The sequence below is a fragment of the Haliaeetus albicilla genome, chromosome 26 (genome assembly GCF_947461875.1).
Source record: "Haliaeetus albicilla chromosome 26, bHalAlb1.1, whole genome shotgun sequence".
Classification (NCBI taxonomy): domain Eukaryota; kingdom Metazoa; phylum Chordata; class Aves; order Accipitriformes; family Accipitridae; genus Haliaeetus; species Haliaeetus albicilla.
The window spans coordinates 12,872,322-12,894,941 of NC_091508.1; the positions used below are offsets into that span (position 1 = coordinate 12,872,322).

Below are 22,620 nucleotides of genomic sequence, written 5' to 3' on the forward strand. Positions count from 1 at the left end.
CGTTGAAGTTGAATTAAAAAATGCTCGTCTGCAATGTGTAGGAATTCAATGCTGTGTTAGTGCAGGCTGCCAGGGCTGGACCACAGCTTCCTGCTGGGAGTCAGCATCCCCTGGCTGCTGTGTGTCCTATGGATTAGGTCTACGCTGACTTCACCTATTGAATACCTGAACGCTTCAGCTCCTGCCCCTGCAGTGCCTCACAGCTTGTGATTAATAAGATCTGGGCATCTGGTAACATAACATTTAAACCTGGTATTTTAGGAAAGTGGGGACTGAACTCAGGCTGTAAGCCCTGGCTTTCCACAGTTCTTTTCCTCACCTGATACCTTCTGCTAGCTGTGCCCAGATGTCTTATCCACAGGTGACTTTTCTTTGAAGAACTGGCTTTTAAATCTTTGGTTTTGCAGAGTTGTTTTCACAAGGCAGGGTCTCCAGCATCTCCTTAAGCCAGGCCTCCCTTTGTCCTCTGCTGTCAAATGATTTCTGGCTATTGATGCCTGTGGGCTTAATCATCTAGCTGCCACAATGCCCTGTGCAGCAGAGGTGCTGATATCTTTCATTAATTTTCCTCTTCAAGATGTACAGAATGAGGCACCAAGTTCTCTTACAAGCGCCATAGCTGAAACTTTTCAATACTGTGGTTTCATTTGTTGCAAAATGTGTTTTATAATTTTGATAAATTGTTTGGAGGGAGAAATACAAGGCATGTTGGAAAGCTGAAGTACTTTCCCCCCCCAGGTGATATTTCAAGACTGTTTTTAATCAGAAAACTCCCCAAAAGCAACAAAAGTGTAATATCAAAACCACACTACTTTGCAATTTAATTTTTGGAAGAAATAACTAAATTCCTTATTTCAACTCAAAGAAAAGGCTGTGGTTTTTATCCCCTCCAGGGACTGCTGCACAGAGTTAAAAAATACTCACCTTGCTCCCCTTGAGGGAGCTGCTGTCCTGTGGTGACAGTCAGCCAGGTGGTTATGTACCTCTGATTAACATTTGTCCCCCTCTTAAGAGCTTGTCTGGAGTGTATAAACGAGGAACAGAGCTGTTTTGGTTCTCTCCGAAGGGGTTCCTCAGACTTTGCAGGAGACCTTGGCAGCAGGGCTTCCTCTGCGGTGCTCAGCACTGGTCACACCACCACAGCTGGGCAGGGAGGACCATGGTGGTTCTTGTGAGCACCTGCGTGGATGCAGGCTCCAAACCCTGAGCAAAACATCCTTCCAGCTAAATGAAGCTGGGGTGGGGTGGAAGCCTGGCTTGTAGGATGGCAGGTGATGTCAGGGCAGGCTTGGTTGCATCAGAGACCCAATTTTATTGTACCTTCAGGCAAGCTTTTACAAGCACATGCCAGCATCTTTTGGGGGGGACAGTGTGAGGGTGTCTGCTACTGGTGGGCTGTGGTGGGGTGAAGGGACTGGTTCCCTGAGTGGAGCAATGCCTCTGCCGATTTATTTTAAGGAATTTGATGAGACCCTTGCAGCCTCTTTGCCTGGGACTTCAAGATACATCTAGGCATCAGGTGGCTTCTCCTCTTTAGCAGTTTAACAGCAAAATTAAAAAACAGACTCCCCTGTAACAGCCCATGGATTCTAAGAGCGTTCTTGCTACAGGCGTTCACATGGCAGCCCGTGGAAACCCGAGCCCAGTCTCCATGGCAGCAGCCAGCGCTGCAGATGAGAAAATGCCCTGGCGCACCTTCCAGCACCTCCGGACTGGTGGCCCTGGGGACCAGGACAGGCCGCTGCTCACCCCGAGGTGCTCCTTGTGCGGTGAACACCCGGGTACTGTGCCTTGGTGCTCCTTTTAGAGGCGGACGCGTGCGGCTGGCTCCGCGCGTGACCTCTTCGGCATGTCAGCAGGGAACGTGAAATCAGCCAGCAAGGTTCTTCTCTTGCCATAGCAGCTTGTGCCTTGAACTTGTCCGTCCTTCTCCTTTGTGAAACTGGTGAATCCCTGCAGTGGGAAAGCCTTGAGCTGTTCCTGCCCTCTGCACCTTCCCCCAGCTCTCTGAGCCAGTGCACGCTTTTGATCTAGTGCCAAAATCCTGCCTTTTATGGCTCTGCTGGGCACCTTTATTTCCTTGACTTACTGTTGATTATTAGCAAAGGCCTTGGCTACAAGGAAGCTCCAGGTGAGAGCGGGGCTGTCGTGAACCCAGGGGGTCTCCTGCAAGCCCAGGTCTTGGTGGGTGCCTGCTTGGCTCAGGTGGGGCTGTGTGCCCTGCTTGGGGGTTTAGGTTGGGAGATGGTGATGATGTCCGTGGTCTCCAAGATGGAGCTTGGAAGCGAAAGGCCCCTAAATTCCCCCAAAACATGTCAGTGCCTAATTAAATGCGAAATGAGAAAATGCCTGTTGTGGAGTTTCCTGCATCTTTGGGTGGCTCAGGTGCTGCGGAGATGGGACCCAACAGGAGATCCTGGTACCCAGGTCACAGCAGCCTGAGGCAAGGTTCAGCACTGCTTTTGTTTCATCTCAAATGAAATACTTTAATTTTCACGTTGAAAAGCCCTTTCTTAATGTTCTGCATTGCTGCAGGTCTGTTCATGAACAAAAAGTTTGGTTGCAAAATAAAAAGCCAATAAATTTTCTTTGGGGGTGGCTGAAGAGGTCCTCTGCCCCCCCCCGCCCCCCTCCCCCCCCCCACCAATAGGACTAGAAATAGCAAAACCCAAAGCTAACCAGGAATGAGTCAATTTTTAAAACTACTTTAACTGGAACTTACAGATAGGCCAAGTCCCTGCCCCCACCAGCTCTTGTTTCTTGGATTTACTATGTGCCAAACCCAAAATTGAATCATGCAGCTGGGATTGCAGAGGGTTTAATTACCATGTGTGGCTGCACGGCTGCAGGAAGAGGCTTGTGGAGGAGCATCTAAAGCCTGGTCGTCACCTCCAAGCCTCCTTTGTGCCAGGAGGAGCGTGGGGAGGTAAATGAACTCCCTCTGCCTCCCCCTGAGATGAGTTTTCAGCCCCTTTCGTATTTCAGATGCTCTTTTCCAGAATCCCAGCTGTTGGAGTTGGAGGTTTACAAATAATGCTAAATGTTTTTGCTGGGCAGATGTTGGTGTGTGGTATGGAGCAGCCGCAAGTTTTGCTGTGGTTTGCTAAAAAATTACGCAGGCTGTGGACTGCATTGTTCAGGGAGGAAAGTGAGCTAGTGGCTGATAATTATAGTGCATTAATAGAAGTAATTAGCATCTGAGACTACCCAGAAACTCCTCCTGGACAAGCCATAGGAGCCAGGTGCTGGGAAGGTGGACAGCAGTGGTATTCTCATGCCAAGCATGAGGCCTTCACTCATGCCAATCATGAGCTTTGTGGGGAGAGCCAAGGGCACCTCAACTGTGCGTCTGCAGAGACTCCACGTCTGCCCCAGGCTCTGCGGTTCCCTTCCCAAGGTGGACATGGGTCTCCTTCCTGGGGGTGGGCAAGGAATCAGCCCCTCAGGGCTAGGCTGGGCTGAGGGGGGTGGACCAGCTGCCTGCAGGTCCCTTCAGTTCCCCTTTGGCTCCTATTGCATCCTCTGTGGGAAGGTGACCTTGCAGGGAATGTGGTTGCTTGTAGTTAATGGCTGAACCGGTTTTAAGATGTACAAATTATGGAGTCGGATTTTAGCCAGAACGCTTTTTCTGCAGCTCTTTGATTTCTTGCCCAAAAGGGCTTTGTGAAATAAACTGGGGGGGGGGGGCACTTAATGGTATTGGTTAAAAAAAAAAAACCAACAAAAACAAATCAAAACAAAAAGAAAGTGCTGCTTTAGAGTCTGTGTGTTACAGCTCTTTACTGACTGCCATCAGCTCGCAGTCGTCCTGCTTAAACAGAAACAGGACCACAAACGAAGTAAGTAATGCTAATGACAGGACGGCTCTTAACCGGATTTGAAATCTGGCTTATATGCTACATTGAAGGAACCTCTGAAGGGTTTTACCCTCATGTAATTGAATCCATTGATTCTGATGTATTTGGGAAGACTAATTTAATTCAGGGTCTCTGTATCAGCTGGGCGATGTGTGGCTATGTCGCAGTCAGCCTGGACGAATAGTGTCTGCTTTTAATACAAACTGTCATTAATCTCTTGGGGCTCCCTCCCCCTGGCAGTCGGTAGTGCTGAGCAGCAAAGAAAAAGGAAAAAAATGACTACACTGTGTGCAAAGGGGTTGCAAAATGGAGATAGAGGGAGAAAGCCTGTGGTAGTGAGGGCAGATTTCTGCCTGCCTTAACTCTAGTTTCACAGCCCTGTTTTGCCTTGGACCCAAGTGCAAGGAGAGGGAAGGCATACACCTGATAATGTGCATGATGGGAAAGCACCAAAGGATCCTACCTTGTCCTCCTGAGAGACTGTACTGCTATAGGGGACTGCAAATCTACCTTGCACTGGGTAAAGCTGATGCCTGGCAGCTCTGTCCTTGCCCTCCCCACATGCTACGTGGCTTCAATCTCTATTCCAGCAACCTTTTGGGGTTCAGAAAAATGCCCAAGGGCTTGATAAGCTGATGTCTCTGGTTTCCTTGAGATTTGAATCTTACCTCCATGAGAAAGGCTGTAGGGTTAGAGGAGAATGTGGCTGGCAGGGCTAAGCTGGTTTGCTCTCTAGGCTGTGTGGATGTTATTGCAGGGGAGGAATGCTCTTTCCTTGGTTATTTTCTAACATTCTTGAATGGCTTAACCTAAACCACAGGACCTTCTGCTGGAAAGGTGCTATGTTCTGGATGGAGCTTCTGATTAGCTGATGCTGATCTAAGGGTAGCAGGGAAAGGGCTTGTCCTGCCCTGAGGTCCCATTCCCAGCAGTCCCCCACTCAGCACTGTGCTCTGTGAACCACAGGGGAGGTCAGTGCAGCTCCCTGATCTGCCTGGAAACTACTCTAGCACACACACACACAAAAATCAGTGCAATTCTAACGCGCTGCAGAGTGTGTCCACGTGGTGAGCTTTGCCCAGCTTGCAAGTGCTTCCTCGGACCAACCGCTGCCAGCAGCTTCCCAGGCTCCTGTGTCTCTGAGCAGAGGGCACGGGCTGGCCAGGACACTTGGATGAGGGCAGGGACATGCCAGCTGGCCACACTTGAGAGCTTGCTGTGATGCTCCAAGTCCAGCCTGCCTGTGCTGCGGAGGAGCAGCCCTGGCTGCTTCCCCGCTCTCATGATTTGAAGCCTGATTTCCCTCCACCTCGAAGGCAGCAAAACCGCTGTGATTTAATTGGCAGCATGTTTTAATTTGTTCCAAACTCTGCAGGCTCATTCGTTGTACATTAGCGTTTCTCTCGATGAAAACAGCTTCACTGCAGCCTGTCCCCTTCAGGTGCTTTGCTCTGATGACTTTGTGCAGTGCTTTTGCTGCTTACTTTCCTCAATCTCCCTGAATTTTACCCAGACACTGCATGCTGTTTAGGAAACACAGTCTTTATCTTCCTTTGCTCTTCAGGGCTGTGATGGTAACGAGCTCGCCTAGAGATTGAACTGCGGGCTGGGTAATGCCCAAGGGAAAATCCGAGAGCATCTAATTGCTAAAGCCATCTAAAAGGAGCTGGCTGGAGATGAATTAGGGTTGTCTTTTCCTTTTCTAAATCACTTCTCCTTTCTCTCCTAAAGGGTAAACCTTCAGCTGCATCCAGTGGTTTTGCCAGTCTGTAAGGCAGGACCACGGGTCCTCATTAGAGGTGTCTGGGGAAATAGGGGCTGGCTGGTCACCCCTGGTCTTTGCTTTTCCACTTGCCATCTTGGTTTCCTTTGTTTTTTGTCTTTTCTGCCTCATCCTGACCTTTCTCAACCCTTCCTCCTTGGTGTTAAGTTGCCACTTGCCTACTTAACATCTACTGTAGACACCATTCTTTTAAAATATGCTGTCGATGCCATTTGGGGCATAAAAATCCTGATGATAGAGGAATGCTGGCCCTTTGGCTTGGGACATGCCGCTGGCCAGAGGAGCAGAGTAACACTGGCACACTGAGATCGCCATTGCCTCTCCCTTTGTGGGGGTCAAGTCTCTGTCTGCATGTGGGGTGAAAAATATCAGTTAAGGGCTGAGGAAGTCAGAATATTCCCGTTTTTCAAAAAAACCTCTATACACAGAGACTGTCTTGGCTCAGAAAAATATTGTTTCTTTGTGTGAGTATTATGGCTTCAGGGGGAGTCAGGGGTGGTTGGCCCCAGGCCCCTCTCAGTTGCAGCTGCAGGGATTAGAGAGCAACAGGGGTCAGGTAATGTGAGACCTGGATGTGACCCAGGGTGGGTTCATCTGGTATCTACCCGTAGTCTTAGATACATCCCTCATGTATTTACCTACTGCAACATCAGAGGGACCAATGAAAATGGGCATGTTGTGGGCCTAGCCATCCTCCTTCTGTGGGTGTGAGGGTGGAGATGCTCTGTGGAGGTGGCCAGGGTTTATGTCCGTGGCTGGTATCAGCAGTAGTTTTTGGCACTCCTAATTTTTTTAGGAGGATGCTTATTTGCCCTAGTTAGAACATCTTGTAGGGAAAGGGTCTGGGTCTGTTTGGGGTAGGTTTTGGAAAGGAAAAAAGGTTGTCAAAATACTTATTTTGCTATTTAAAAAAAAAAACCTACATTTTTTTCTGATTTGAGATGGGGTTTAGCTTATAAAATCACTTGTGCATGAAAGCTTGAAATCAAAGTAAATTATAACAAATTACATATAGCAAACAAAGACAGGACCCCCCCCCCCAAAAAAAAGTTTTCACAGCTAAGAGCAAAGCATTTCAGCTCTTTTTAAAAGATACTCTTCAAACTTGACATTTGAAAATTGAAAATGAAAATTTTCACTTTTCCTCCCCACTTGGGATGGGAAGAGTTTGGAACTCTCCAATCTGGTGACGTGGCATCCAGCAGCATCCAGCAAAGACTTCAGCAGCTCCTGCTGCCTTTGGAGCTCCTCTACCTCCCAGGGCCATCCAGAAGTGGGGCTTGGCTGGAGACTGCTCCCTTGACCCACCAATACCATGGAGTCCTTAGCTGTAGAATCACCAGTTCTGGCAGCAAAACTGTTGGGTTTTTTTCTACTTGCTGTTCATGCAAATCCACCTTGGTGCTCCCAAGCACGCATGCATCTTTGGTCTGTGGCGCAGAGCAGAATCAGAGCCAAGTAATGGGTTCAATCAACAGAAGATAGGATGGGAAGGATGATGGGAAGGATGCTCCATATCTCCTAGTGCCTCTGTACTCCCCTTCTGCAGCCCCGCCAAGGCAAGCGTGGGCCTGCATCTCCCTCTAGTGACTTCTCGCAGACTATCTCTTCATCAGCTGCACAGCACCAGCTCCAAGGAGCCACCAGCCAGGGCTGAGGTCCCACGCAGCTCTTCTCAGTGCCATGCACTGGGTTGTCTGTGCCCCATGGAGCTGAGCGGGAGCATGGAGCAATCTCTGAGCAGGGGCTGGTGGGCATGCGGGGGCTGATGGAAATGCTGCCAGCTGTTCCAGGAGAGGTGAAGGTCCTTCACAGCCACCAACCAACCCAACCATGGGTCTGTGCACATGTGGCTCAGCATTCAAGTCTGGGACACTTACACTGGTGCTGGATGTAAGACTGATGTGCATTTTAAACGCAGGTAGCTCTCTAAAGTTTAACTCCCTTTTCACATTCAGCGCTTTTGTCTTAAGTGTAGATATTTCTATCAACATTTCAGTTTTCCTCCATCTATGGGTGATGCCTGGGCTCCTCTGGTGGTTGTAGGGCTGAAAGAGCCATTGCGACCTGCGCTGTCCTGCAGGGAACATTTAACGTGGCAGCTGAAGACAGAGCGAGTCTCTTGCAAGCCACTGCCTTAAATCAATTTGCCACAAGTGTCCAGGAGGCTCCACTTGGGCTTGTGTCTGCCTTCCCTTCCCGACCCTCAGAGGTTTGCCAGCAGTGCTACTGCAGCTGCTTGATTAGGAAGATGTGTGGTGGGTGCTGCAAGCTCCCCTCCGACCTGCCTGTACCGTTCCTCCCAGACCACCCGGAGCCTCAAAATACGCAGAAGCAGCAAAATCAAAGGCCTACGGGGCAGACTGATCCCCAGTGTAACTCTATACATTTGCTTTAATTGTTTTAGTAATGCTCTCAAGCTTGGATTTCTGTCATTAGCCTATAGGCCCTTCTCTCGATGCCCCTCCAACACAGAAAATTGCGGGGGGGATTTTTGAAGCGGGACTGTGAGAGGGAGGTTCATGTTAGAATGGCCCATGCCAACAGCTGGCTTGCGTCCCTTGTGGAGGGTGAGTTTTGTTTTGTAGGTGGATGAACTGACCTGCCTGTTGCTGATGAGCTGCCCTGGAGCTCGCAAGCCGTGAGCTGCCTCGTCCTCACAGCAGCATTCATGCACGCGGGAAATTAAGAAGCACAAGTGTCTTGAGCAGGGAAGGGGGAAAAAAGTGAAAACTTCAACTTTCTTTTTTTTTCCTTCTTCCTTTTCAGGACTCCAGACTCACCAATTCAGATTTGACACTGGGGCCACCTTGGACGTGGGAGGATGCCCAGGAGACCCTCCACCTCCAGCCTGATGGGAGCGCCCTGTCTTCACTCTCTGCTACTGAGATGCCATCGGCTGAGGAGGAGGAGGAGGAGGGCAGCCTTTCTATTGAGGATGAAGGCTTTGAGCTGTTGAACTCCACCTACAATAAAATTACTGGCCCCGGCAGGCCAGGGCTCGGCAGGAGTAGCCCGTGGGTCACTGGTAGCTCCGGTGAGTCCATAGACGTGGTTTCCTCCCTTTCTCCTGCACACCGTTGCAATGCCTGGGTACCTGATGGTGCTTTTATCTGCCCAGGACCCTCCATCAAAACACACAGAGCAGCCAAGAAGGAGCGTGCCTCCGACCCCCAGGAGGAGAACGTCACCACGGAGAAGCTGACGGGTGATGCGGGCACCCGGCGGCAGCTCTTGCCTGGCAAACCCAGCAATGCCATCACTGACCTGGACGCGCCTGCCACCTTCACCAAGGTCTCCCCATTGGCACGTCAGGCAGCTGCCCCCAAAGGAAATGTGCCCAAAGGTCCCCTGGGGACAGGGTCAGCGGCGAATGTCCCAGAGCATCCTCTGGCAGCAGCCAGCCCCACCGTCCCAGGGCTCGGGGACAGTGCTGCCCGCCCGGAGCACCCCGTCTCACCGGTGGCACACAGACAGCAGGGTCACATGAAGCCGGGACCACCGGGGCTGCCGGGACCACCGGGGCTGCCGGTGAGTGGCGGAGGTGATGGCGGCAGGAGGGGAGGGATGGGTGGTGGTGCATCTTCCCCTCCGGAGTGGGTGGCGGGCGCAGGCTGTTGAGCTGCAGTTCCAGCAGCTCGCTGGGGGAAACTGGGCAGGGAAACCTCCATTCAGTAGCATGGGCCTGTGCACCAGCCTGGTTCCGCAAGGTGGTTTTTTGATGTCCCTGAAGAAACTTCGCTGGCAACTCTCCCCTGTTCTAGAGATGGTCTCAAGTCATGTAACCACATTGTCGGTTTCCATTTCACCATGGTCCTGCCCAGAGGCAGGCTGAGGGGCTCAGACTGAGGCCAAGCCATCTCCTCTAGCCCCTGCCCCACAGCAAACCCCAGGTATCAGCCTGTGGCCCCTGCTGGCATCCCTGTCCTTTGCTTCTCTACCACTGTGACACCTCAAAATTTGTGGTAGTTCAAAGCAGAGCATTGAATTTGTCTTGAAATAAGTTTTGATTATTTTTCAGATTATTGATCCATCGTAGCAGATAAAAAAAAAGGGAAATAAAAAAACCACGGTAAACTCAGAATAGATAAATCTTTAGAGAAGTCATAAGTCTTCATTGGGAAGTAGCTGAAAAATGTTTTTACATATTTTCCCATGTTTATTTCTTCTCCCCAAATGATTTCCCTAATTTAGTTAAATTTTCTTAACAGTTAAAATTAACTTGTATTTCATTTACCTAGTGCCACTGCCAGAAGCGGCCATGGGAATCTTCTCCTCCCCCCTGGGCAGACCCCCACGTGAAAGCCGTCTGGGATGCCCTGAGCTCGGGGCTGCCCTGGGGGTTCATCTGGACGCTGCAGAGCAGGTCTCCACGCACAGCTGTTTTTACAGTTGTGTTTGAGGGACCTGGCACTAAATTCGTCATCAATGAGCCAGGCTTCGTAGGATAACAGTTAAATTTAGGTCTGCTAGCTTCCCCCTCGAGCCATCTCCTTGCTGCTGCAGCTATTGCCTGCAAAAATAGAAGAAAATGGCAAAAGGAACAGATGCTGAGGGATGAAAAAATCCTGGGAGTGGAGGAAACGTCATGGCGTTTGACAGCCCTGCTGTCAGCCAGCAGGAGGGGAGGCAGCACGAGAAGGGGACCCAGCAAGGAGGGAATTGCTTTTCCCTCCTGTAGAAAGCATTGAGATGGTTTTTCTTCTTGGTCATGAGCATCCTGGGTGGAAACACAGGTACAGGCAGCTCCAACCTGGCTTAGGAGACCTGGGCACAAGGTAGTGTGGGTGTCTGAAGATGACATCTCTCATTGTTCTTAGAGGAAAGGTTTGGAAATAATGGAGTTTTAGCATTAACCTTTTCACCTGTGAGGTTTTTCTCCTCCTCTTTCACTGGCAGTGTCAATCAGAGAAATCAGTGGAGCACAGTCTTCCAGCCCTGTCCTACCACATGATGGGTCCTCTCCCTTGGTGCAGGTTCACATACATCTGGTTTGTCACCCTCAGAGATTTTTCTGCCTTTGCAAAAACACTTTGAGTAGCTGTTCCAGTCAGGAGGTGTGGATGGATGTTTATTTATCATCCTGCCAAGTCCTGATCGTGCCCTAATGTTGTTCAGGGCATTTATGGACTGCAGACCCTGCAGACCACATGCCCTCAGCTCCCATCCCAGTCATCGTCCACTGTGAAGGCATTGGAGATCGGTGGGGAAAAAAACCAACACGTTACAAGAAGTGGAAAGTGTTTCTTTAAAAGCTGCTGATTTTTATGATCTTGCTAATCCTCCTTGCAGGGATTTCATTGTGTTGTCAGTATTCAAAAGCTGCTTGGCTTTCATAGACAGTGTTTCATGGGGGTTCCCAGCTGTCGGTACGTCCCCACAGGCTTTTCTTTTTTCTTTTTTGGTTTCTGTTACTCAAACTCAGCACTGGCTGTTTAGGAGCAGAGATGTGGTTCCTATTCGTAGGCTTAAATTGAATCCTGCTGGAGGCATCTGGTGTCGGGGATGGCGTGAACTTGGGCAACAGGCAAAAGCAAAGCCTTCTCTGTGCTTTCCTCGCAGGAGCCATCCGCTGTTTCACAGCACCCCGGGCCGCAGCCGTTGGTTCACGCTGCAGGAGGAGGGATGGTGCTGCAGAGAGGTGCTGCGTGCAGTTTGCAGGGCAAAACACCCGCTGCTTTCTGGATGAGATCTCTTGGACTGATTTTCATTTTTCTTTCCTGAAATGTTACAGCCCTTGGGTTCATTGTTCCTGGTGTTCTGAATGGTTCTTTTTGGTTTGCACAAAATGGTATCAGCTTGGGAGCTGCTTAAGGGAGAGAAATAGATGCCATCAAATTTCAGAGGGTGCTGTCGTGACCGTGGCTTGGTCCTGTCCCTCCACCCTGCACTAGGACTGCATGTGTTGGCTTTGCAAGGCTGGTGTTTGTGCTGGGGGTCGCTGTGGCAAAGGAGGAGGCATGGCTCTTTGGCCGTCTCGGAGAGGGTCCTGGTGCATTTAAGGGTCCTCAGTGGAGCACCATGACCCACTGATGACCATGTTGGAGGAAGGGTTTGTTGGGCACCCCATCAGCTGCTGGTATATCTCAGCTGCGGACTGAGGGCAGCAGGTGTCCACACAGCAGCTAAGCTAGGGGCTGCACCCAGAGGTGACTGGACCCCATAGCTCTTTTGAGGGGGATCGGGGGGAGGCAGGACTTATTGAAGGATCTAGTTTATATCTGCACCCAGGGCAGAGGGGATGAGCCTGTCCCCAGGCACCTTGCAACAGGTACATGGTGCTCACAGTAAAATCCCAGTGACTCCAAACTGGGTACCTTCCTGCAGAAGTGGTCTCTCAGCAGCACACATACAGCGCCTTAAAGCAGGTGTGCTGGGTGGATAAATAGAGGGGCTGCCTGGCGCTGGGAGGGGTCCATGCCCATTCTGGTGCGTGTTTTAATATTGGGTACAGCTGGCAGGAATTTTACCTCCTTCAGCAATGGTGGACTTGGCAGTGTTCTTAAGAGAGATCTTAAGGTCTTAAAGTCTTTTCCAACCTAAATGATTCTATGGTTCTATACCCAAGGTTTGAAAACCAGACCAGAGTTGCCAGCATCACTGCCACTGTGTGTGCCATTTGGCACAAACACGTGCTGTACACAAACCAGGCACGGGGGCATAGCCCCCAGCCCCCAGGGAGGGGGAACTGAGCCATGGAGCCCCATGGGCTTCAAATCTAGGCACTTCAGGTGATCAAAGTCTCTTTGGTGAAGCATCCCTCAGTGCCAAAGCTGTTTCTGGACATACATCTTGGCCTTTTTATCCATCCCGTTGACACAAGGCAGTGAGGTCAGGGCTGGCTGCTACCCGAGTGGGACTGCCTCGGTGGTCACAGGGATGCAGCCATGTCTATGCCGGGGTTGTGTTATTCAGTGCAGATTCCCAGGCTTGCTACTGGGCTCGGACAAGGCTGTTTGCAAGCTCAGAACCAAAACGGCAGCTGTAATTGAAGCCATCAGAGCTGCAGCTCTGCAGCAGACATGCAGGTAAACGCTGTGCTGCAGCCTGGCATGTTATCAGTCTCTGCTGAGATCTTCCAAGTAGATTTCTTTCATCGAGAAAAGCCAGGATCTCCCATCTGACTTTGTTTCTGTCTGGACAGATGCTTCGGTAAGCCCTGAAGTGGGGTCTCCGCTTGGCCAAAATGCATACTTTTGACTAGAGATCAGCTAGATTGGTTCTCACACAAGTTAGAAGCCACAGATGTTTGCATCCTCATCCAAACTACTGTTTGAGTGTGTGGCCATGATCCAGCTTTATGGGAGTTTTTCCTAACACACTGCCTTTCCTCACCAGGTGTCAGGAAATGTGCTTCTGCTCCCCAGCCATATGGTCTGGGGCGTTTCTGTGATGGATGCCGCAGGATTATGCCGCTCAGCTGGCCGAGCAGAGCAGCTTTCTGATGCCAGGGCAGGAGAGTGGGAAGGGAGAAGCATAAAATAGGGTGCACTTTCCACCCCACCCATCTTTGGGGTGTTTCTTTGGGACTTGGTGCTGCTAGTTGGCTCTGAATAAGCCGTTTCAGTTCTTGCTTCCCTGGGCCAGGGATGGCCCTGGCCCTGGCACTGGTCACCCAGCCACCGTGGGATCTCCCCTGGTTGCGGGGGGTCCTCCTTTGGGGTGACATAGCTCTCCTCCTTTGCCTTTCAGGGCTGTCCTGGGAGACGTGGACTGGTAGGACCCAAAGGAGACAAAGTGAGTATGCAGGAAAACATGGGAAGGTACGGGATGAGGTGTAGGGTCCGGGGCAAATACTACAGATGGTTTGAGTTGGTTTTGGTGCTTTTCCATCAAGAGGGCAGTGTGAGCTTCTGAAGCTGCAGTCTGGTGGCCCTTTATGTGTGTCTGGAAGAGGAAAGAACTACTTTTGCTGGGTTTTTTAAGCCCAGGCTCAGGACTGAGCTGACTGGACAAGCTGCTGTCTTTCCTCTGAGCCACTTAATGGCACAGCAGAGCAGGGAGATGAATCAGTTTTAGCTCAGGTCACCTGGAGGAGGGATGCTGGTGTGTCCCAAAGTCCAGCCCCATACAATATCCACCTGCTTATCTTGGAGGGACATCTGTTCTCCAGCACTGCATTGGTCAGACCCACAGCTGCCCTTTCTGCTCCAGGAACCTGGCATGCAGCAGCCTGCATGGCACAGCTCAGTCTCCTGCTGCACACAACATTGCCTGGTGCACCGACAGATGCTTGGAGACGCTCTGGATTAAGGGTGGTGCCTCAGTTTCCCCATCAGTAAAACAGCGAGTGTGCTCCTAACCACCTTTGCACAGCAGTTTCCATTTTTCCCAAGCTGTAGAAGGGCAAACTCATTCCCCCACAAGTCTGTGTGCGTTAGCTTCAGTATCTGTGACATTTAGATGGGTCTGGGCACAGGAATGTGCATATGAAGCTCAGTTGTTTTGCTTTCCATGTTGTCAGGGTTATTTAGATCTTAAGAGCTGGTTTGAACCCAGGAATGTGCCTAGACCCAGACTCTGCTCAGAGGTTAATGTGAACCAGAGCCTGTGTCCAGCCTGTGTTGACTGTTAAACCCCCGGCTGGTTTTAAGGAGCTGCCCTTGTCTTCCTAGGGATACCCTGGCGCCATGGGGCGGACAGGCCCCCCAGGTGACCCAGGCCCTGTGGGCATCCCTGGTGTCCCCACCATCGTTCTCTGGAGGAACTCCAGGGAGGACTGGCAGATGTTCACGGTGAGTTACAGCCGCAGCGGGGAAATGCTCGGGGAGCTCCACTTACACCTCCCCATCAGCTCCTGTGCAGGCACCGCTCTGCTCTGCTGGGATGAGAGCTGGGAAGAAGGGTTTGAAATTACTAATCTGTTGGGTGGGAGGACAGTGGCAGGGTAGGCAGGTGGTGGCAGAGGGAGGATGCCAAGGAGAGAGATGCAGCTTGCTGGAGATGACTCTGTGGGTAGCTGTCTTTGGGTGAAATGGGATCAGCGTGCGCCCAATTTACAGCTGTGCTCACACAGCTATCCCTCTTTTCCCTGTGACTGACTGCAAGATTTTGGGTCCCCATGGTCCACACACATCCATGACTTCCCAAGGGTGGTTCGTGCCCTACCCCTGTAGGATAGGGGCCAAAGAAGATCCAAGCCATGCGGAAAAAAGCCCTTCTCCTGCTCTGCATTGCCCAGTTACAAAGCATTGCTTCTGTTTTCCACCATATCCCAGTTTTCTCCCACGCCCCAGCTGCGTGCTGTGGCTTTGGCTCGCAGGGTTTGTGCCCGTCAAGCTTCTTGCCAAGGCAAGATATTTTCTCACCCGAACCCTGCTGCTGTGGGGAGCACAGGAGTGGGGACAGGACCTGCAGGGAAGCAGGAGTGCTTCAGCCGCTGTGTAACTGGCTGCAAAAGTCCATGCACCATGGGAGCGATCACTGCAACGACCCAGCCGGCCTCATCCAGGTTCCCTGACTCCTGACAGCACAGTCACTGCTGTGATTAAGCTTAATTTCAAACTCCCTCTCCAGCCTTGCCTGAGCCAGGCAGGGCAATAGCTGAAGGCATTGGGTTTCTAATTGTCTTAGGCACCTTACCAACCTGGGGCTGGAGCTCCCTGGAGCAGGGATGCTTTCTGCGTTTTGCATCTGCAATGTCCCTCTGATGGGACTGCAACCTGTCTGGATATCAGCTGCTCAAAGCAGATGCTGGGCAGCGTGGCTTGCAAGGCAAGTTGATGCAACAGGCAGAGTAATGGGCCGGTGAGAGGCCAGGCTCAATGCTCAGGCTCTCTAAAAGCTTTAATGACCTTGGGCAGGACATTTGACTTATCTTCAACTCATTCATTTGTGAAGAGGGGTGATGGCACGTTCTGCTCCAGGGCAAATGCCTTTAATGCTGGCGAGACAATACAGTGAGGAGGACCTCCGCTCTGCCAGCACAGCACACCCTGAGGAAGGGACGATGCTGGCAGGAGGTACAAGGTGGAGAGTGGCCCTGTGCTGGTCTGGCTCTGAGCTTGGATTGACTGACCAGAAGTCCTTGGGCCAGACCTGCCCCTTGCAGTTTTGTGTTGGAATGGATCAAAGCAGCTGCAGAAGATAAATACCTGCCTTAGAGGAGATCATATTCCTCCTGGGAAATGCAGCAGAGCTGATCGTTGGGAGATATCTTGGCTGACCCGGAGGACCTCCATGCCCTCCTGTCCTCCTGCTGCTCTAGAGCAGGTGCTCTGCTGTTATCAATGCTCACAGGACCCATTGCAGGCAAACACTGTGAGACCAGAGTAAATGGGGATAGGACAGCGAGCTGGAAGTGCTGGCTGGAAGAAGCCTGCAGTGGCAGAGAGCATCTCCATGTCTGGACCAGGGCAATTGCCTTCCTCCCAGGGTGTTTGGGGTAGACATCTGCATAATCAGTTCCTGTTGTGTCAGGGCATGGCTACAGCACTTTGCAGGGCTGCTGACACTCTTTGCTCTGCACGCTCAGTCAGAATTGCATTTTTTTTCCTGCCTGCATTTGGAAAGGGACCTAGGCTTTGTTCTTCTGCAGGCAGAAACGTTCATGCCTATGGATGTTGCTGTAGACCATGATTTCTTTGGTGTACCACCACCTTCAGTGCTTAGGCATTGGGAACGCTGGAGGGAGCAGACAGTCTCATCTGCGTTTGGGAAGCCGAAGCTGGAGGGCTGCCGGGGCCCTGGCCACAGGCTCCCAGGGGGCTTGCGTCTTGGCACTTGGCCCGGTGCTTTTGGCAAAGTGCCGATCTCGAGGGGAAGGCAGTGTCTAGCAAGGATGACGTGGGGCACCCAAAAGCCTTGCTGGGCTATTGTGTCTGTGGCTGTGTGACCCCGGCAGTGCCGGCGTTTTGCTCGGCAGCAGGAAACGGGAGTGCAAAGCCGTGGGCTGGGTTTTGCTAATCTTTGTTGAGATAGCACAGGGGTGAAAAGCGGAGTGCTGGCTGCTGTGAGAACGGGGCGGGCTGTCTGCTTCTGCAGCCTCCTACAACTTACTTGGGGGCTGGAGAAATGCTGTGGCTTCACACAGTGCTGTTCTTGTGAACCGAGTGCTTGTGATTTGGGGGCTGCGGGGGACATCTTGGCCTGCTGGGGTTTGTTGTTGGCTCAGCTTTTGGAAATGCAAGTTAGAGAAGCCACCTCTCAGGCCAGGGGACGCAATGCAGAATGATGGACCGGGAAAGCAAGGGACATCAGTGACTGTTCCAGAGCAGCTATGGCTGTTAGGAGCAGGAAAGGCTATTGAGCATCCCTCCTGGTGAAACAAGCCTTTGCTGTTCATGGCAATTGAGCAAAAACAGCTTAAGACCACTGTGATTCTGCCCCAAGCCCCTGTCCCATGTTTTTGTTCATGACATGTTGACAGACATTGAGTTTGCCAAGAAGTTGTCTTGGTGTAACTCAAGGGATAGGAACCATTGGTGCCTTGTTCTGGTAGTGTTGACTTTGGTAGTGGTGGAGTCCCAGAAGCCAGGGAAGGAGGAAGGAGAACCAGAGCTCCCTCAGTTATTAGGGAGCTCAATCTGCAGCGCTAGAGTCCTTTCTCTTTATCTCTCCCAATACCTTTAAAAGCAAGAGGTCAGGCTGGGAAATGAGGGCTGGTAACATTAGAGCAAAAGAAAATATTGTTCCATGCAAAAAAGAGGCAACCTTTAGGGATTTCCTGCTACTGAAAGGTCAGCAGCTAATGCAGTTCTGTGACTGCGTGGCTTTATGGCCCTGTGTCGTGAAATGGAGTGGTTTGGAACGCTTAAAGAATCACTTCCAATGGAACTAGCAAAACAAAAATGATTTAATAGGAATGTATATAAAAGCACAACTTCACAGAATTCAGTGGCAAGGTTCACTCTATTACTTAATACCTGGATGAAATGTGCACACCATTTTGCGACGCCCTGGGGAGGGTGGCCAAGATCACATTGCAGGGCATGACCTGCTCCCTGCAGAGCTGTCGGAAGGGTTTTCTCTGCCCTGCTCACAGGCTGGAGTTTTACAGGACGAAAGATCCATACGGCAATCACTCCCCATCCTCCATCCCCTCCGCTTGCTTACAATCCCTGCACCCGTCATGCCGCTCCCTGCTGACCAGAGCTGCGGCGAGCAAAGTGCCGACTATTTCCTGCTGAAATTGCAGAAGGCAATTAATTTCTCTCCCCTCCCCTTGGCATCTGGTGCTCCGAAATACGAGTTCACATCTCTTATGAGATTCTCCCCCCCCCCCCCCGCTTTTAAAAAGGTTGGATTTTTTTTTTTTTTTGGAAGCCTAATGAAATAATATCCTGTCCCAAGTGAATCTGAGTTCACTGATTCCCAAGACAAGGCAAAAGCATTGGCCATGCTCCAACAGCCAAAAAAAGTTTTTGTGAGCAGCTTTTGAGGGAAATAAGAACTGGCTGGACAAGAGGACCATGGCCTGGCCCTGGCAGGCTGGCAGGGACTGCACCCGTTCACTCATGGTAATCAATTTGGGATCAACTTGAAAGGAACCGAGATGCCTGGTGCAGCGTTAGAGCTAGTTAAATGCATCCATCCATCATCTGCCCCTGAGAGCCCTGCTCATTATTAGAAATATTTCCATATGTTGAAAGGTCTGTGTTTATTTTCATTAATGAGTTCCTTGGCTTCTTCCATTCTCTCTCCTCTGGTATCGGAGGATAGATCTTTGGAGGGGGGAACAGGAGGGGGTTTCCTGGCACCCCCCGAGGCTGAAGCTGGGGAGCATGTGGGAATCCTGCCCCTCCAGCTGCTTGGGATTGGGATGATGAACAAGGGGGGGGGGGGGCTTTCTTAGCCTTTGATGCAAACCAGGATTTGGAGGAGCTGCCTGGACCATATGTCTGGGCTCACCGTGGGAAGGAAGAGGAGGAGGAAAGGTGGGGTTTGCGTCCTCCTGAGTGTCTGTGGTTTGTGCTGCTGGGAGGCCAGGAGGATGGCCGGTAGTTGAAGATAGACATTGTTTTGTTTCCTGGGCATCTCCCACAACTTGATGAAACGTGGCTTGGACGTGTGCAGAGAGGAGGCTGTGCCGTGAGTTTTTAGGACCTTTATGCTGGCTTTGAAATACCATGGGATTAGCTGTGGCTACAACGGGATTAGCTCACCCTGTGGCTTTTGGGTGGGTTTTTCTCCCTCTTTGTGGTCATCTGGTCTTCTAAAAAATTGGAGGTGCACGAAAGATATGGCTGCTAGAGGCAGTGACGAGAAAGCCTGCCGGCCATGACTGCTGGAGGATCTCCTCATCTGGGGTTTCAGATGGGGCTCGTTGGGATGAGGTTTCCCACTTGGGGCAAACTGCAGTGTTGAAACAGCTGGTTTTAGTCCAACCTGGGCTAAATATGATGGTACCTGAGCTCACCAAGAACATATTTCCAACCTCTCCACATGCAAAATGTTTCTGGTGTCCCAAGGCTGCTAGGGCATCCATGGGGGAGCTGGATTTCAACAAACTTCAGAAATGGGGTCTCTGTCTTCATTTGCTAATGAGGACGGCAGTTCCTTATCTCCTGCATGTTGTCCTCAGATTAAGCCTTGTCTTGTGACTTGCATACACATAGTATTAAAAAAAAAAATTAATTGGCAGACTGCTTCATTGCTGTGTCTTCCCAAGCAACAGGAAAAAGAGTTTGAAGTCAGCAAAAAGGGATTTAGGTGTTTTTTAACATTTTGCTTCCCCCTTCCCATTCTCCTTTCAGCAATCATCTTTTTACCAGCTTCTACATGCAGGCTGGCCGGTGAGTATTGCTGTTAAGCAACTTTCTGTGGTTTGTTTTTTTCTCCGCTTAGTCAACTGGATTTTCCTCTCTCCAAGCACTTAGTCAGTGAGATTTGTTTTACCAACGTTTCTCTTTTTAATCCAGAGAAAACCCGGAGCCCCCGGCCCCCCAGGGCATCCAGGGAAAACAGGAGCACCTGTAAGTAAGAAAAGCCCTGGTGTCCCCTCTGCGGCTGGGTGCTGCTTGGCCCCGCTGCCACCCCGGTTGGCCTGGGGCAGCTTGCAGAATCGATGTCCCCAATCACTTGCACAGTCCTGGGCTGCTCAAAAAGTATCTGCTGCCTGGTGGCTTCTGGCATGCTGTAATTAAGGGCCTTGGGATTGGATTTCAAAGAAGCCTAATGGTTTGCTTGTCTGCTTCCCACCGAAACCCGGGTGATGTTTGATATCTAACTCCCTGGGTTTCATTGGCAGACACAGCCCCTGCCCCTCTGTCTCTGCCAGCTGAACAATGCTGGCTTATCTTCCCCAGGGCATCGGGTTCCTGCCCCCGTGTTTGGCTAGGGACCATGTGGATCCCTCCCAGAGGCACAAAACCAAGCCAGAGAACAGCTGATGTAGTACTTGTGTGGGGCCAGCCCCAGGCTGGTGAGTCTGCCGCCCCGTGCCCACACAGCCCCTGGGATTGCTGGGTGATGCTTCCCACCCTGGCTGGCCTCTGCAAACAGGGCAGCGCCATGAAGCAAAAGAAACAAAGGCAAAACGCCTCATCCTGGCCTCCCGTAGGATGCCAAAGCAGTGGGGAACCAGATCTGTTGCTGCCTCCAAACCTGCCCTGGCCGCTGACCCTGCGAAGGCGAGCAGGGTGACACGTGTGCCGAGGGATGTGAATCACCCTGCTCTGCCCTTCCCGAGGCTGCCTCTGTGCATTGCTCGTTGTCCGGCCCAGGACAGCCTCTGCAAGGCTCGGGCTGCTCTCAGGATGGGGCAACATGTTTGTTGACTCAATCCCTGTTTGTGTGCAGGGACCCTGCGGAGATCCGGGGGAGCCGGGTGAGAAAGGCCAGCGGGGGTACATGGTGAGTGGGGGTGCTGGCAGGGATGCCTGCCTAGGGAGGGTGGGGGGCTTGGCTGTGGGGAGAGCCCAGTTTGGAGAGGTTAAGTGTGCCCTAGGGGCTGTTCTGGGGACCCTTGAAGACCCTGCCCCTCTTGGATCAAACCCTGGAGCGCTGGGTGAGGGAGAACTGTAACAGGCAGGTTTGCCAGTTTGGGAAAGTGCAAGGAAATGCGTGCCTGGTTTGAAGGGTCATGGGAGGTGATGCCCCAGTTCTCTCTCTGGGGACCTTGCTGTGGCTGGCAGGGGTGGCTCTCCACAACAGGCTCGTTCCCTTGACTGAATCCATGCTGCAGGTCCTCTTGCCCTGTGCTTGCAGCACCCTGCTCTGGCAGGTGCCTGGGCTCAGTGACTGCTCAGCACAGCCCCTTTGGGTGCTGGACTCTGCCGTGTGTCACCCGATGCCCTCCCAGGCAGGTGGACACAAGTTGGCATGGTTCCGTCCTTTTGTGACCTTCTGGAAACCACCCACCTCCTTCCCCACAGCTCTGGCTGAAGGGATGTGTGAGCTCTGCCTGTGCTTCGCAATAGGATCTGCTGTGTGTGTCCTCGTGGGACCCAGCCACCTCCCCTGGGACCAAGCAAGCACAGCTGCCTGTGGGGTTTGGATGCCCCGTGGGTAAAAGGAAAGCAGATGTCCCAATCTCCCAGCGTTGCTGGAGCTTTCCACCTGCTCTCCCAACCATGCTTGCTGGTACCCAGCCCTCATGGGAAGAGCTGGTGCATCCCAAATCTTGTCCCTCTCAACAAAGCTGATGCATGGGTGTCCCCCAGCACCTCCCTGCCTTTTGCTCATTTGTCCTGGTTGCTGCTGGGCTGCTTCAAAGGGACAGCAGCGCCCATCCCTGCTGCTCCTCACCTCCCTGTTCACCTATCTACGTGAGCAATCGTCTTCCTTCAGCCCTCCAGTGTTTCCCATCCTGCATAGCATCTCTCCCCAGAGACCTTAACCACAGTATCGTGGTCCCCTTGGCACCCTCTCAGCAATGACCTTTCTTTCCTTCTGCCATCTTCTTTGTCATTGTGTCTTACTCTCCAAAACTGGGGTGGCTTTCCCTCTGGCTTGAGAAGAGGAGCCACGGACAGGCTAGGCTTACATGGATCGATGCTGAAGGAGGATTTGGATGGGCTGGCCAGCAGGACACAGACTGGTTCCTGGCAGCTATGTTGAACCTTTGAGTCCCAAAAGCTCATGGCAAAAGTTAGAGTCAGTATCTTGGGCAAGAAACACAGCTACATCATCAGGCGCTGTGTATCTGCTCTCCATCACACGTCCTGCTGCCAGGTGTCCTGTCACCCCTGGCCCCACTCCCTTGCAGCAAGGATTCACCCCAGGGATAGTGTTTTACCAGCTGCCAACATCTGGAAGGTGTCACTGACTGTATTAAGCCAGTTGAGTGTAAACACTGGACTCTGTCAGTGTAGCTTAGCCAAAAGGTGCCAAAGTTATTCTCTATCTTCGCATAAACAGGAACTGTGAGGGGAGTCAGCAGTTCGGGGAAGAGGGGGGATGTTAGCACAGAAATGGAAAGGAGCAATTTTTTTCCACCCATCACAAGTCCATCTGCAAGCCTGATGTCTTCAGTTTGGGGGGCTGTGTCACGGCCACAGCCCACTCCCTGGCCCCCTGCTCTCCTGCTCTTGCTTTGGCATCTGCCAAAAGCTTTGTGTGGCAGGTTTCCACCAGGGAAACCCAACTCAGTTTTGGACTCAGCTCTTGACGAGCCTGGGGTGGTTTTTGTTAAGGTTCATGTTTCTACTGGACCTTGGCCCAAGAGGTCTTTGATGCCTGTTCAGGTTCCAGCAGGTCTCCACTCCCTTCTCTCACTGCCTGCGGAGGCTGACTGGATGACAGCAGGGGTGAGGAAGAAGAGGATGGAGTTCATCCACCTGCATCAGCCCCTGAGCACATGCTTGTGTTGGGTTTGCCCATGATCTGTTTTGCATTTGGCCCATCTGCTCTGGCTTGCCTGCCACAGAGCACAGCCAGAGGTACATCACAGCCCAGGTCTCTTTCTTGCAAAATTGCAAATAATAATAAATATTCCCCAAAGCTGGGACTTGGATGTAGAATGGGGCAAAAATGCTGACTTTTGGGCTGGGTGCCTGTCGTAGTTTTAAGCCTAGCCGGTAACAAAGCACCATGAAGCCA

The 22,620-nt window shown here is 51.7% G+C and overlaps 1 protein-coding gene across 3 annotated transcripts in view; it reads left to right on the top strand.

The window, feature by feature from the left end:
• LOC138681972 (collagen alpha-1(II) chain-like) overlaps positions 1–22,620 on the top strand; it is a 99,824-nt gene that overhangs the window by 49,308 nt on the left and 27,896 nt on the right. For all 3 annotated transcript variants that reach the window (XM_069770534.1, XM_069770535.1, XM_069770536.1), the window contains 7 exons: positions 8,410–8,677; positions 8,762–9,171; positions 13,333–13,377; positions 14,256–14,375; positions 19,335–19,373; positions 19,500–19,553; positions 20,380–20,433. In XM_069770534.1, the coding sequence (XP_069626635.1) occupies positions 8,410–8,677; positions 8,762–9,171; positions 13,333–13,377; positions 14,256–14,375; positions 19,335–19,373; positions 19,500–19,553; positions 20,380–20,433 (990 nt within the window). The remainder of the gene's footprint in view (positions 1–8,409; positions 8,678–8,761; positions 9,172–13,332; positions 13,378–14,255; positions 14,376–19,334; positions 19,374–19,499; positions 19,554–20,379; positions 20,434–22,620) is intronic.